At 35.6% G+C, this 15,000-nt stretch overlaps 1 protein-coding gene and 1 pseudogene across 1 annotated transcript in view; one reads left to right on the top strand and one right to left on the bottom strand.

Annotated features, from left to right (window-relative positions):
• The window catches only part of LOC143899107 (uncharacterized), a 10,608-nt gene extending 5,170 nt beyond the window's left edge, over positions 1-5,438 (bottom strand). Inside the window, exons 1-2 of the mRNA XM_077409111.1 lie at positions 5,215-5,438; positions 4,585-4,689 (exon numbers count right to left, since the gene is read on the bottom strand). Coding sequence (XP_077265237.1) covers positions 4,585-4,689; positions 5,215-5,438 — 329 coding nt within the window. The remainder of the gene's footprint in view (positions 1-4,584; positions 4,690-5,214) is intronic.
• Positions 5,439-7,159: 1,721 nt separating this feature from the next.
• On the top strand, positions 7,160-7,889 carry LOC143899106 (uncharacterized; annotated as a pseudogene).
• The last annotated feature ends 7,111 nt before the right edge of the window (positions 7,890-15,000 follow it).

Genomic DNA, 15,000 nt, shown 5'->3' with positions numbered 1-15,000 from the left:
TTAATCCACGTTACGTTACGCTACGATATCATACGAGAGTCTTGTGCGGAGGCTCTTATCCAGACAAATTTGCATAGCGCATAAACATAAGAAATTAATTGGTTTATATGTATATGTGCAAAAGGAAATAGACCAATCCATCTCTTTATGCATATGCTTATATGCACCTATGCAAGTTTGTCTAGGTTGACCTTGGACAAAGCAGCGCCAAGTTTTTTACAAGAAAAATTTATTTATTTTATTTTAATTAAATATTTTTATTTTATAATGTTACCTCTTTAATTTTTTGTGATTAAAATAATTCTTTGTAATATTATAATTTTATCAAGGAGAATTAAAACTATTATATTACCACTTGGGTTGATAGAAAGACTCTCAGGAATACAAAGATACATACCACTTGGTTTTTATTTTAGGTATATATTCTCTTTGTAATTGTAATTGGCGCAGTATTAAAAAATTTCACATTTTTTTTTTTTTTTTTTTTTTTAATAGATACTACTTGTTATTTAGGCTTTTTTGAAGTAGATATCACTTGGATTAAATAAAGTAACAATTTTGTAATTTAATAATTTTGTTTAAAAAAATTAAAGCTACTACCACCTAGGTTAGAATAGATTTTATTTATTTTTGAATAAAATTAATAATACTACCACTTGGGTTTTTTTTTCGAGGTAACAACCACGCGTGTACTTGGCGCCCTTTTTTACCTTTTTTGAAAAAGGTAATTTTGTACTGATATCATGCGTTTTGTAGTGTTACGCATTAGGCCAGTCATATTAGACTAATTTAGAGGGGTAACCTTCCAATCACTCTTTTCAGGTTGCAACCACCATGAATCGCTTTGATTTAAGGTGTTGTAAGTGTTGTAAGTAAATTTTGCTTCGCATAATTAATGCGCATTAAAAAGTTATTAACAATATTATCAACAAAAAACGCGATTTTTTTTATTTTTTTTATTTTTTATTTTTTTATTCAAATATCTCGAAAACTAAGCAAGATAGGGTAACTAACTATACGTACCTTTTTGTAGAGCGTAAAATTATCTACAATAATGATCTGAACAACATTTATTGTCAAGTCAGTCGTATAGCTTGCACGCGCCGTCAAAGTCCGAGACTCGGATCTCGAAAACCCTCGATTTCATCAGTTTTTGATGTTGCGTCGGTGATTTTTTTCAGTCATTTAAAATAAAATTAAAAATTCCCCAAAAAACACACATCATCTGAGAACTACAAAGAATACTTTTCAGGGTGTAACCGATTTTTTAGACCTTTTTTCTTTAGTTTGTAGCTATGTAAGCAAAAAATTTTGATTTTTTGGACTACTCTTAGTTTTTCGCTGTTTTCAGGCTTTAAAATTTATTTGAGACGAATTTTATCGTATGCATCTTGTTGTGGACGAAATTTGCAACAAAAAAGGACCCTTGTATTTTCTTCGTACGACGAACGCTGATTTTTTTATTCACGCGCAAAGTTATCTAATATTGCGCATAGGTCGGATAACGCTTGTTTTACACTAAAATAATTATTTTTTATTAAAATTTACGTAATTTTTCGCATTATTATTGAACCATCGTGCAAAGCCGTTTTTAACACCGTCTCTCATGTTTACTTAATTATTAACAAATTGTTTATTTAAAAATTATTATAAACAATTAGAAAAACATGTTATATTTGTTGTACTCGTCGTCTTATTTCAACTCAAAAAATGTTTTTAAAAAATTTATTCATGTTATTTATAACATTTTTATTCAAACATGCAGTGCATCTTTTGATTATTTTTCGCACCATCTCTGAGCCAATGCAATGGTGCGTTTTTTGTGGTTTTCCTTGTAGGCCTAATCCACAAGCATTGAATATATGTCCTTTCTATGTGATAATTATTTTGACATTTCTTGGATACTAAAATTATCCAACACGCAGATGTTGATGAATATTATAACATTTGCCTCAAGATCGTCAAAAAGTCGTACGTTTATCAGTAAATTCGGGGGGTTTTTTTTTAAGGAAAAAAACGCACCATTGACTTTACCTCAGAGGTGGTGTGGAAAATAGTCAAAGGTGCACTGCCTGTATGTTTGAATAAAAATGTTATAAATAATATGAATAAATTTTTCAAAAACATTTTTCGAGTTGATATGAGACGACGAGTACAACGATTATAACATGTTTTTCTAATTGTTTATAATAATTTTTAAATAAACAATTTGTTAATAAATAAGTAAACATGAGAAAATGTGTTGAAAACGGCTTTGCAATATGGTTCAATAATAATGCGAAAAATTACGTAAATTTTAATAAAAAATAATTATTTTAGTGTAAAACAAGCGTTATCCGACCTATGCGCAATATTAGATAACTTTGCGCGTGAATAAAAAAATCAGCGTTCGTCGTACGAAGAAAATACAAGGGTCCTTTTTTCTTGCAAATTTCGTCCACAACAAGATGCATACGATAAAATTTGTCTCAAATAAATTCTAAGGTCTGAAAACAGCAAAAAATTAAGAGTAATCCAAAAAATCAAAATTTTTTGCTTACATAGAACAAACTAAAGAAAAAGGGTCTAAAAAATCGGTTACACCCTGAAAAGTATTCTTTGTAGTTCTCAGATGATGTGTGATTTTTTGGAAATTTTTAATTCCATTTTAAATGACTAAAAAAAATCACCGACGCAACATCAAAAAAACGATGAAATCGAGGGTTTTCGAGATCCGAGTCTCGGACTTTGACGGCGCGTGCAAGCTAAACGACTGACTTGACGATAAATGTTGTTCAGATCATTATTGTAGATAATATTACGCTCTACAAAAAAGGTACGTATAATTAATTACCCTATCTTGCTTAGTTTTCGAGATATTTGAGAAAAAATAAAAAAAATTGCGTTTTTTGTTGATAATATTGTTAATAACATTTTAATGCGCATTAATTATGCGAAGCAAAATTAATCCCACTTACAGCACCTTAAATTAAAGCGATTCATGGTAGTTGAAACCTGAAAAGAGTAATTGGAAGGTTCGATGTCTAATATGACTGGCCTACATTCTCTTCTAAAAAAGGCATGTCATCCATACGATCTATCGAATCTATCGAAATATTGTTGTCGCTTTTCCGCTTTTCTCGTCCTGCTGCCGAGAGATCATCCTATAAATACTAAATAAATTATATACATGTATAATATAAATATAAATAATTTTAATTACACACACACACACACACACACACACACACACACACACACACACACACTACGTTTACGCGAACGTTACTTCTGTAGTAACTTACGATAATTCCTTCGCGTAAACGGGATTTTGTAGTAACTTACGATAATTTACTCCGCGTAAACGAGTAAATTATCGTAAGTTACTACAGAAGTAACACTCGCGTAAACGTAGTACACACACACACACACACACACACACACTATCTGTCACGTATACTATGTTTACGCGAGCGTTTTACTTCCGTAGTAACTTATACGATAATTCCTCCACGTAAATGGAGATTATGTAGCAACTTATGATAATTCATCCCGCGTAAACGAGTAATGCCGGGATTACGATGAATTTAACGTAACGGGACGCGACGGACGCGAAGTAACGTAACGTGAACTTAAGAAATTACGATCGCCGTAACGTGAAGCAGCGTGCATTTCAGAAATGATTTGACAGCTTGGTATGAATAGAAGGTTAAGATTAAGGTTATCTTTAAATTACGGCGATCGTAATTTCTTAAGTTCACGTTACGTTACTTCGCGTCCGTCGCGTCCCGTTACGTTAAATTCATCGTAATCCCGGCATAAATTATCGTAAGTTACTACAGAAGTAACGCTCGCGTAAACATACAGTTTGACAACTTTTACAAGGCAGCATATACGTACGTGTTTGTACGATTTTGTAGATACACCTTCCTTCTTAAAGATCTCTCGGCATCAGCTCTTTACGGTCAATACTTATATATATTTCACTATCTGTCACGACGGGGCAACGGTCACGACTATCACACACTTACACTTATCCTTTTCTAGGTTGTAAAAAACTGTCACGCACTGCGACAGTGCACGAGTGCACTCTTGTGTCAAAAATGGGAAAGTGACACACCAGCCGCCATTTTTGTCCGACGTGGACGTTTCTTAAAAAAAAATTTTCCACATTTGGTTTTTGCATTGCAATATCTTCGCTCGTAGGGCACGTAACAAAAAAAAAAGACTCTTATTTATAAATCAAACCCCAAGCTATCGATCGAACCTACTTAGAAGTTGATCCGTTCACTCGTTATTGAGATCTCAAAATCTCGGATACTCGCAACTCATGCGTTCGCGTAAAAGAGTCACGGTGCGTCTCGCTTCGCGCGTACTTGGCGCGAGACACTACCGTGTCTCTTGATTACCACTGTTTTTTTTCAAAGTTACGTGTACCACTTTGTTACTTAGATTTTTTTTAGGTATAATACTACCACTGTTTTTTTTTCGAGGTAACAACATACATATACACTACTATGCGTGTACTTGGCGCATTTTTTTACCTTTTTTTGAAATACGATAAACGGAACTCGTTCCTTCCTGTTGTGATTCTTAAAGACCAACCACTTGTCGTTATCGCTCGGTAACTTGATCGCGCAGTCGTTCATTTCCCGACAGTCGACAGTGTAGGCTTCCAATTTCTCGCTGGAGCTGAAGTAGTGCAAGCATCTGCAAAAAATAAACACAAATATTATAAATTTTTTATATACAAAATATAAAATTAGTATTAAAAAAACTATAGGTACTTACCGATCACAAATGTACTTTGTGTGTCCATGTTTATTAATTTGCGAGCTCACGAGGCGGGATAGGTTCTTGATCCATGCAAAATGTCCCACGTTGTTGTCATGCACGTACAGCAGATTTACATGTCTGTCCATCTTTCGATCAGTAACCTGTAATGGCAGAATTGCAAGTTCTTTGTTTTTTTTTCTCAATGTTGTATACGTTGATGGAGATGTTGTGATTTTCAAAATTTTTAATTTGATCCAACGTCATTGGACACTCAATGTCCGTAAGATTTAGCATCGATGTGTAATATGGATACGACGATTCCAGATCTGCTTGATTTGGGCTGGATGCAGAGCAGCCACCACTGACCATGCAAAACATGCATTGTCCATTGATTGCACGTTTATCACTGCTCTCTTCATTTTCATTTCTTGCGGTATTTCCACAAGACACCCCGCGTACAATGGATTGTACTTGTTTACGTTAACAGTCAAATTATGTATATGCGACAACGCCCATCCGCTATCACGTTCCTGGAATTCTTCCAGCGATGCTAGGATAGGCTCGATGACGTGTCGCTTGTACCACTCGCGCAAGTCGGACATACGAAAGAGTTCACTGTTTCTTGTAGCGATACTTTTATTCGCGCGTTTGTCACCCGCGACAAATTCGCCAGCATTAAACATTGTGTTTATCTTTACACTGTCATGTCGTTGCATGACGTTCCGCACACGATCGAGTACAATGTCTCTCGCATTTTTGAGAAATTGACAAGGGTCGATGTGTTTGAAATTTATTACCACACCGGTCAGTATACGACTTTCAAAAGCCGTATCTATCTCGCGCCATCTGAATCCTGTCTCACTAGCACTGTATCCTGCACCCACATGCACGAAACGTTTACGTACCGAGTCTTTCAGACCTTCGAGTCGTGCGATACCGAGCGACCAACGACTGTTTGAGACCGATCGAGGACTGTTTAAGATTGATCGATAATCGCGGCAAAGTCTTCCCTCAAATTTAAAAAGGTAGATTGCTCCAACAACTCTTGCTCCATGTTATTGCACGATCCTCTTTCTGACACAATTTGTTGCACTCACGACTTCCAATACTCGACTACTGAGCGTATCCCCAGATTATTCATTTTATATTCTATTAATGATGCATCTCGTTTGCTTTTTTATCATATCAAATTTTATCGTGTTCTCAGCAGCCGTACATCGGCGCTATTTGCAGAATTTGCAGTTTTGCACGTGTTCGATGAAATCATCGCGAGACACGTATGTTCTTGAAAACGATATCGCGCCATTGACTTATGCAAAATTGAAAAATTTGCAGTTTTGCACGTGTTCGATAAAATCATCGCGTGACACGTCGCGACATGTTCTTAAAAACAATAACGCTCTATTGACTTATGCGAACTTGCAAAATTTGCAGTTTTGCACGTGTTCGATAAAATCATCGCAAGACACGTCGCGACATGTTCTTGAAAACAATAACGCTCCATTGATTTATGCGGATTGTGGCGGTGGTCACCCTGCAGCAGCGACGCTTGGCTGAAATGCAATCTTGCATTTTTAAGATCGCAGAAAAAAATATCTGCGATGATTCTAGAGCGCAGTCGAGAGTTTGAAACGGTTTAAGCATGTTGACACTGTGTGAAAAAATATGGACAACGCGGGAACAGAAAAAGGCTATTGCTCTTCGATTGTGCATAAACTTCGCGGTCGAGAACTAAGGTTTCGAAACGTGCTCACTCGCACTAACAAGTGGTGTCCTAAACATCATGCATTGCAGAGATGTCATATTACTGATATACGTGCTGTGCATCCGATTTGGCCTATTAACTTTCAGATTATCATATGTCGCGACATAATTGAAAATGATGAATATGGCGATGATATAAATAAAGGTCATCGGAAAAAAGAATACTTATGGAAACCGCGCCCACAACCGAAATATTTTTTGGATCATGACTATGCACGTCCAAAGATTTATGAGTTTTTCCCTCAAACGCAAACAGCAACCCGCTCCGAGGAGTGGTGTTCTAAGCATCGTATCATATGTAAAATTCAAAAAGTGCGGGGCTATCAAAAGTTTTGTTTTTTTTTTTAATTTTCTCGAATACGCTTTGAGTTACGGAGTTGCGGTTTGCGGCACAATACAGCACAAACGTAGCACAATACGGCACAATAAAAAAAAACCAAAAATTCAAAAAGTGCGAGGCTAACTTCACATACGTTCGTATCATGAAGCCTATTTGGATTTGGGGATGGGAACATTCACGGTACGAACTACTACGTTCCGATTCAGGATGAAACGTGCGAGAAACAGCACAATAAGTAAGTACCGTTAATTTTCGTATATATACTTGTGCAAAAAAAAACTTTTATAAAAAAAATTGTATTTTTTTAATTTTGATAAACCCCGTTATACGCCACGTATTTTGCAAAAAAGATTTGCCTTGACATCGACAGCATATAAATTTTTGGATGTTGGAATTAACTCTGGACCTATGTCCTCTGTGGATATACTTATTGGCGATAACCGAGGCAATCGGATAATTCTGCCTCATGCAACGTGGGTGACATTCATCGAAAAACGTTCAGACATTCAGCGACTCGTGCAGTCATCGGCGCCATCATCGCTAGCGTTTCGAGATCTGGAGTTCGTTAAAATACGTGACGCAGATATTGTAAAATTGACATCGTGCGACACTAGCCTGTACATGAAACCGTCAACCGTACTCTTTCTGTTCGAACTAGAACATTGCGTCGAAAATGTGTATTTTCAACTATATCAAAATGTTCATGGCGTATGTGAAAAATTTAAACAACAATTTTACGCCAAAATTGTATCATCAATAAATGTAATACAGTTAGAATCTTGCGTGAATTTTATGATAAAAATTCGATTATCGATTGTGAACTGTTGGCGTATGCTGCAGATAACAATATACACGATGCATTACATGAGAAATGAATGTACATTAAAAGTGTGCAAGTAGAAACTTGCACATTGCTTCCTCATAGTTATTAAGTGTGCAAGTTGAAACTTGCACATTGCTTCCTCATAGTTATTAAGTGTGCAAGTTGAAACTTGGACATTGCTTCCTTAGAGTTATTAAGTGTGCAAGTTGAAACTTGGACATTGCTTCCTTAGAGTTATTAAGTGTGCAAGTTGAAACTTGGACATTGCTTCCTTAGAGTTATTAAGTGTGCAAGTTGAAACTTGGACATTGCTTCCTTAGAGTTATTAAGTGTGCAAGTTGAAACTTGGACATTGCTTCCTTAGAGTTATTAAGTGTGCAAGTTGAAACTTGGACATTGCTTCCTTAGAGTTATTAAGTGTGCAAGTTGAAACTTGCACATTGCTTTCTTAGAGTTCTTAAGTGTGCGAGTAGAAATCTGCATATTGGTTCAGTTTTTAAGTGGGCAAGTATATTTTTATTTTTTTATTTTAGTGAATGTACATAATTATGTATACAGGCTCCTAAAGAGTTAGGTGTGCGAGTAGAAACCTGCACATTGCTTGATTAGAGTTTTTAAGTGTTTAAGTAGAAACCTTCGCACACAAAGCTTCCTCTCGCACACAAAGCTTCCTCATGACTGCAGCATATTTTTCTTAAGTGTCCCAGTAAAAACCCTTGCACTTTGGCTTTCTTAAAATTTTCTTAAGTTGCAATTTTAAAATTTGGGACTTGCTTACTTAGAGTTTTTTAAAGTGTGCAATTTGAAATTTGGGACATTGCTTTTTTAGATTTCCCTTTTTTTGGTGGGTACATAATTATGTATACAGGCTCCTAAAGAGTTAATGTGGCGAGTAGAAACCTGCACATTGCTTCATTAGAGTTTTTAAGTGTTTAAGTAGAAACCTTCGCACACCAAAGCTTTCTCTATGAGGAAGCCCAAAACAATAAATACTGAAAATTATACATTGAAAAAATAAATGCTTCCTCATAGAGGAAAGCTTTGTGTGCGAAGGTTTTCTACTTAAACACTTAAAAAACTCTAATGAAGCAATGTGCAGGTTTCTACTCGCACACTTAACTCTTAGGAGTCTGTATACATAATTATGTACCCACACTTAAGAACTCTAAGTAAGCAATGTCCAAGTTTCAACTTGCACACTTAAGAACTCTAAGAAAGCAATGTGCAAGTTCTACTTGCACACTTAAGAACTCTAAGGAAGCAATGTGCAAGTTTTCAACTTGCACACTTAATAACTATGAGGAAGCAATGTGCAAGTTTCAACTTGCACACTAATAACTATGAGGAAGCAATGTGCAAGTTTCAACTTGTTTTATGATATCTTAATTGACTTTCTGTCTTTTTGTTTTTTAAGAAAAAGAAGGATATTCGCACATTATGAGAGAGAGAGAGAGAGAGAGAGAGAGAGAGAGAGAGAGAGTTAATCTAGATAACTTATTTATAAATTTTCAATATGTGTAAATTTCATAAATTTTATTCCAATATATAGATTTGTTCCTCTTTTCTTGACTTGGTAATTTACGGAATAATGGTATAACTAAGGCAAGTGAGGTAAGGACTTGAGATGGTAATTTACGGAATAATGGTATAACTAAAGCAAGTGAGGGGTAAGTGAGTTTTTAACATAGGGTGAGTTTATTCATGAAAGAATATATAATTTTATTTTTTATTAATCATACTATAATATAAAACGTAAGTTCATAGCAATTAATTTACTTTCATTTTTGGAATTTCTTAAAATTTTGGAATTTTTTTGAAAAACTAATTTAGTAAATGAAAAATTAAGATTTTAAAAATTAAGTGATAAAATAAATATATTCAAAATATTATTTTAAAAAAAGATAGATGTTGGGAAGTGATTAAAAGCGTGATTAATATATCGTGTGTTTCATTTACCGAGTTGTCGGAAATCGATAAGTTGATCCGGATAGATGTACAAACATCCGGATGTGTACATTTACTTTCATTTTTAGAATTTCCAAAAATTTGGGAATTTTTTGAAAAATTAATTTAGTAAATGAAAAATTAGAATTTTAAACTAAGTGATAAAATAAGTATATTCGAAATATTATTTTAAAAAAAGATAGATATTAGGAAGTGATTAAAATATATCGTGTGTTAAATCGATAAATTGATCTGGATAGATGTATAGACATTCGGAAGTGTACATTAAAAAAAACATATATAAGAAAGAATTGTAAAATTATTATAAGACCAAAATATAATTAATTAAGATGGAGAAACTTAATTATTAAAATATACATTGCGTAATTTGGTGGATTTGAGAAAAATGCCAAGAAAAAGAAAAGGAAATTTGTCTAGAGTGAGTTCGGAAGGCATGCGTAAACGACAACAGCGAGAAAGTGAGAGTACGGAGAAAAGGAGGGAGAGATTAGAAAATGATGCAGAGAGACATGCACAGCGAAGAGAACGACAGCGAGAAAGTGAGAGTACGGAGGAAAGGAGGGAGAGATTAGAAAATGATTGCAGAGAGACATTCACAGCAAAGAGTGTTAGAAACTGATGAGGCAAGGACACAACGTTTAGAAGGAGATGCCCAGAGACATACTCAAAGGAGAGCCGACGAAAATGAGGAAGCAAGAAGAAAACGAGTGGAAGTTGTTTCACAAAGACGTACACACAGGCATGCTGAGAGAATACGCCAAGAAAGAGACTTGAATTATCATGTTGCGTTTATTGCAAAGGAGAAGGAAATTAAAGTAGAAGTTCACAAATTAGGTCCAATGAATGTGATATGCAATTTTTGCAAATCATAGTCAAGAAATATTTGTTGTATAAAGTAATATAGAAGACATTTTTTCTTAAAACTATATAAAGTTTCCGAAACAATTGTAATTGTAAAAATATTGAATATATTGCATTTGTTTATAACAATTATTATAATTGTTGTAAATAATTGTTAAATATTACAGTGAATAATTTATTAAAAATGCATATTGTGTTGTATCTTGTTACGCGTAATTTACTATTTTTTCTTTGTTTATGTAGGCACGTTTCCGATAAAATGTAAAAAAAATGTGTACATTATCAAACTTTGACAATTATAAAAATAATATTTGGTTACAAATAAATAAAGTATACTTAAGAATTAATAAAATATTTGGATACTTCTAATATCTATATCAAAAAGTTAAGAAAATATTACATATAAACTTCCGGAATATTTTTTCATTTTTCTGAGAGATTCTTGACAGAGAGAGATTTGCTTTAAAAAGATCGATGTCAGAAATGACTCATCTCAGACTGCAAAAAAACAGTATCAATTTGCAAACTGACACTGATTTCCTTCATCATGCTTATGTTTCTGTTCTTGAAAAATTGTAAATCATGCTCATTGGTAATGCGCCTTTCTTTTAGTGACTTCACATGTCTCTATGTTTATACTGTCTATCCTTCATTTTTCTCACTGTTTATTTTGCCACGTTTGGTAAATGTGTATCATGACTCTTCATAATTTTATACGTTAGAAATTTCTAAGCCGTCGTCCTGATAAGCACGTTGACTTCGCTTCTGATCTTGTTTCTATTGCGATTAACTTATATTTCCTCGCTATGGCTTGTAATACTCTCCTTCTCTTTGGCTTTCGGGTGAGTCTCTATAACATCTGTTACTTTATTTACAGCGATCTTGGCCTTTACCATTGTTATGTCGTTACAGACAGGAATTCGTTTGCCAAAATATCGGATCTGTAAATTCTGAGACTCGCTTGTACCGGCTTTGGTGAATAAGAGTAAATGGTTTTTGTTATACTTCACTGAAGATAGCTCAATTCCAAGCCGAAACGTATGAGCTTTATTAAATATAATGTTTACTAGAATCACTGTTTATTCTTTACGCACGGATAACCGCGTCTGTCTCCCATAGCCGTTTTTTTCTCTTTCTATTTTTCATTTTTGATATGCACTTCATCTATTTACAACAATCGCTTAAGGGGGTAGCCTGGTGTAGAACGCCAAAAACAAGCTCTTTTTCTGGATTTTTTTAAAAAGAAACTACTTAATATATATTTTTGCAATTAACACACCATTTATTGTGTACATATTGAAATGTTCAAATTAATTTTTTTGAATAAATATATGTAAGTATACAGGAGTTATGCGATCAAATACGAAAGTGGGTTTGAAATTCTTTCTGAATGACGTACACTCTAGCATCTCGTAGAACGATCTAAAACAAAAAAGAAGTTTTGTAAAGTTTATGAGTGTAGTTTCTAGTTATACCTAAAACATGATTTTTTTATCATAAAAAATTTTAAAAACGGTGGTTTGAAAAAAAAAATTTGTTTTTTGCATGAATTTCGCATTTTCTTTTGTTTATAACTTTTTTTAAACAAAATTTTTAGTACATATTATAGGTATAAGTTCAAGGCAATTTAATTACCTTTAATTTAAAAAAATTGGTCTAAATCCATCAAAAATATTTTGAGTATCGTGTACGCCAATTTCAAAACATAGTTTTGAGAAAAACGCGTTTGAAGTTTTCGAACAAGAAAGAAGGTTGATAAAAGCTTATTATTGTTGATTTACTTATACTTTTTGGTCAATCTGCTATCCCTGCTCCATATAATATCCCCTCAACTTCTTCATACAACTCGTTTTGCTCCAACAGCCGTTGTTTATGTATATTTTTTAGTTCGCGAGCAATGCTTTTACTTCGACGATTCTGCGAGGTCGTACGGCTATTATTAATTTTGTCGGCATAATCTCTGTATGCTGTCCCAATAACTATTTCCAAGTCTGACATTATGTTTAGCACTGACAAATAGCTTTCGTTAATTATTCCAGCTGCTATGTAAGCAGCAATCTCTATGATCTTCCGGCCGCAGTGGAGGTGTTTTGGAGCAAGCCGCCAAACAGTAGAGTTGAAACTCTCGTTCGCATTTTGGGTATGCCCACCCAAACCCATGATTTGAAACCCATAGGGATTCAAATCTAACAGAGCCTTGAAAGTCTTCGAATCATCATCTCCTATGTAATTGACGTAACGTACACCAAATTTTTCTTCTGAAGCGCAGAACATTTCTTTCATAGAGTCGACCTCCATTTTGCCCGCACTGCCAGAATGATTTGAAGAGCATTCATCTTTGTGCGTCTCGTACCACTCTTGAAATTCCTTAGTACCTTCTTTATTTTTCTAAGTAATACAAGTTTTGCAAAAACTACTTTTTACAAAGAGATCGATGACTTTACCGCTATAGTAAAGCAATCAAAGTTGTCACGCCAAAAAGAGACGTAAAGCCGCGCTTTTTCCACGAACCATCGCCAGATACTTTAAAATTGTTAAAAGGCATCTCCCTTTTCTCGTTCTCTTCTTTTTCTTGCTTCACAATTCTCAAGCACATTGCATCAAACATTGTTTTTGCAACTACGTGAATATGTTGCACAATACGATCATACGCATCTTTGCTGAGGCCTTTGCCAATATCCATCAAAGCACAAAACAAATTATTTCCTTGCAAACTAACTCCTAATAGTCTCATTACAAAAATTATTTGCAGATTTATTTTATATCCATTGCCTATCAATGGCCCAGACTGTATAAAACGTGTACCACACGGACACTTCATTGCAATTTTAAAACCGAACCCGCGATTTCCCGATTCTTCGAATGTCATGCCTCGTTTGCATATTTTGCATATTACTATTTCTTGAATAGCTGTGAAAACACTCACAAATTCGATTATACGATAAAATGAGACAGTTTTACTGGAACATCTTCGGCGTTAGCTGTTGCCAATTTCTGAGCCGATGCACTTGCTCCAAGAGCCTCGCCGCTTTCGTTGTTGAACTGATTTTCTTGAAATCTTTTTTCCCTTGGCCTTGATGATCGAGACTGCTCTTTTTTACTTTTTTTTGGATACGTAGACATGTTCGAGCTGTTGCCAATTTTTGAGCCAATGCACTTGCTCCAAGAGCCTCGCCGCTTTCGTTGCTGAACTGATTTTCTTGAAATCTTTTTTTCCTTGGCTTTGATGATCGAGACTGCTTTTTTTGCTTCTTTTCGGATACGTAGACATGTTCGAATTGATAAAACTCGGCACAAAACAACAAAAAACACGTGCGCAAACACTAACGGTCGAACTGTGTTTTTAGTCGAACGGCGTCGGTAGTCGGAATATACATTATAAACACTTATTTCAGCCCGCTAAAATCTAAATTAATGAATAGGGTTTAGGGAGCGTATTCTAAAGATAGAATACTATCAATTTAAGCAAAAAAAATTCGATTTTTTGAAGCTGCTACACCAGGCTACCCTCTTAATTCTTATAACTGGGTTTACTCTACATTACAATTCCAAATTATATAATTCTTGTACAGATAATACTGGAGTCCATGTAGGCATCAGAAATGCTGCTTGTACTAAAGACGATTGCAATAATTCTGCCGAACAGCTTGGGGATTACAGCGGGAGATCTGATAATGTTATGAATAACATTACTAGGCAGTATTCCCCATGTACCAAACAGCAAGAAATGAAGAAGATAATGACGACACAATTAACAGTAATAATAAATTTAACAGTAGTGACATGAGTTGCATCGACGATGAAAATGTAATAAATAACGAAGAAAGTATAGATGATAGAATAACGGACGACTGTGACGACGACAAAAGTGAAACGAGGAAAAAAGCAGCAGAAGATGAAGATAGTTATACTACTGGAAGCGATGTGGATGACAACTATGAACGTATTGAGGAGCAAACGAGTAAAGAAGACGATATCTTATTCGACGATATTAGTAGTGTATATAAGGGAGTTCCACCCCGGGGGCTCCGAGGGGAGGTGAGGGAGGGGGGGTATCAGATTACGCGGAGGGGTGAGGGGGTGAGGGAGGGGGTATTGGATTACGCGGGGGGTGAGGGAGTGATGGAGGGAAGTATTGGATTACGCGGGGGGGGGTAAGAAAAAGGGGGTATCGAATTTCGCGGAGGTGAGGGAGAAAGGGGGTATCGGGTTACACAGGGGTATCGGATTTCGCGGGGGGTGAGAGGGAGGGGGGTTTTGGGTTACACAGGGGTATCGGATTACAAGGGAAAGGGGGAGGGAGAGGGGTAACCTTGGTATACCACCGGGATGACTTACCTAGATGATTCACCGGGATGACTCACTGGGATGACTCACCCGTGCCGCTTGTCCGCGCCGCTGGTCCGCGCCGCTGGTCCGAGTCGCTGGTCCGTGCGGAGGGGGAGGGGGTCAGCGTTCGCGTTCGCGGTCGCGCCGCGGGTCCGCGTGGGGG

The sequence above is a fragment of the Temnothorax americanus genome, unplaced genomic scaffold, assembly GCF_048541705.1.
Source record: "Temnothorax americanus isolate GAGA-0224 unplaced genomic scaffold, ASM4854170v1 Scaffold251, whole genome shotgun sequence".
Taxonomy (NCBI): Eukaryota; Metazoa; Arthropoda; class Insecta; order Hymenoptera; family Formicidae; genus Temnothorax; species Temnothorax americanus.
The sequence above is the reverse complement of the archived record's forward strand: the minus strand, read 5'-3'. Positions and strand labels throughout refer to the sequence as shown.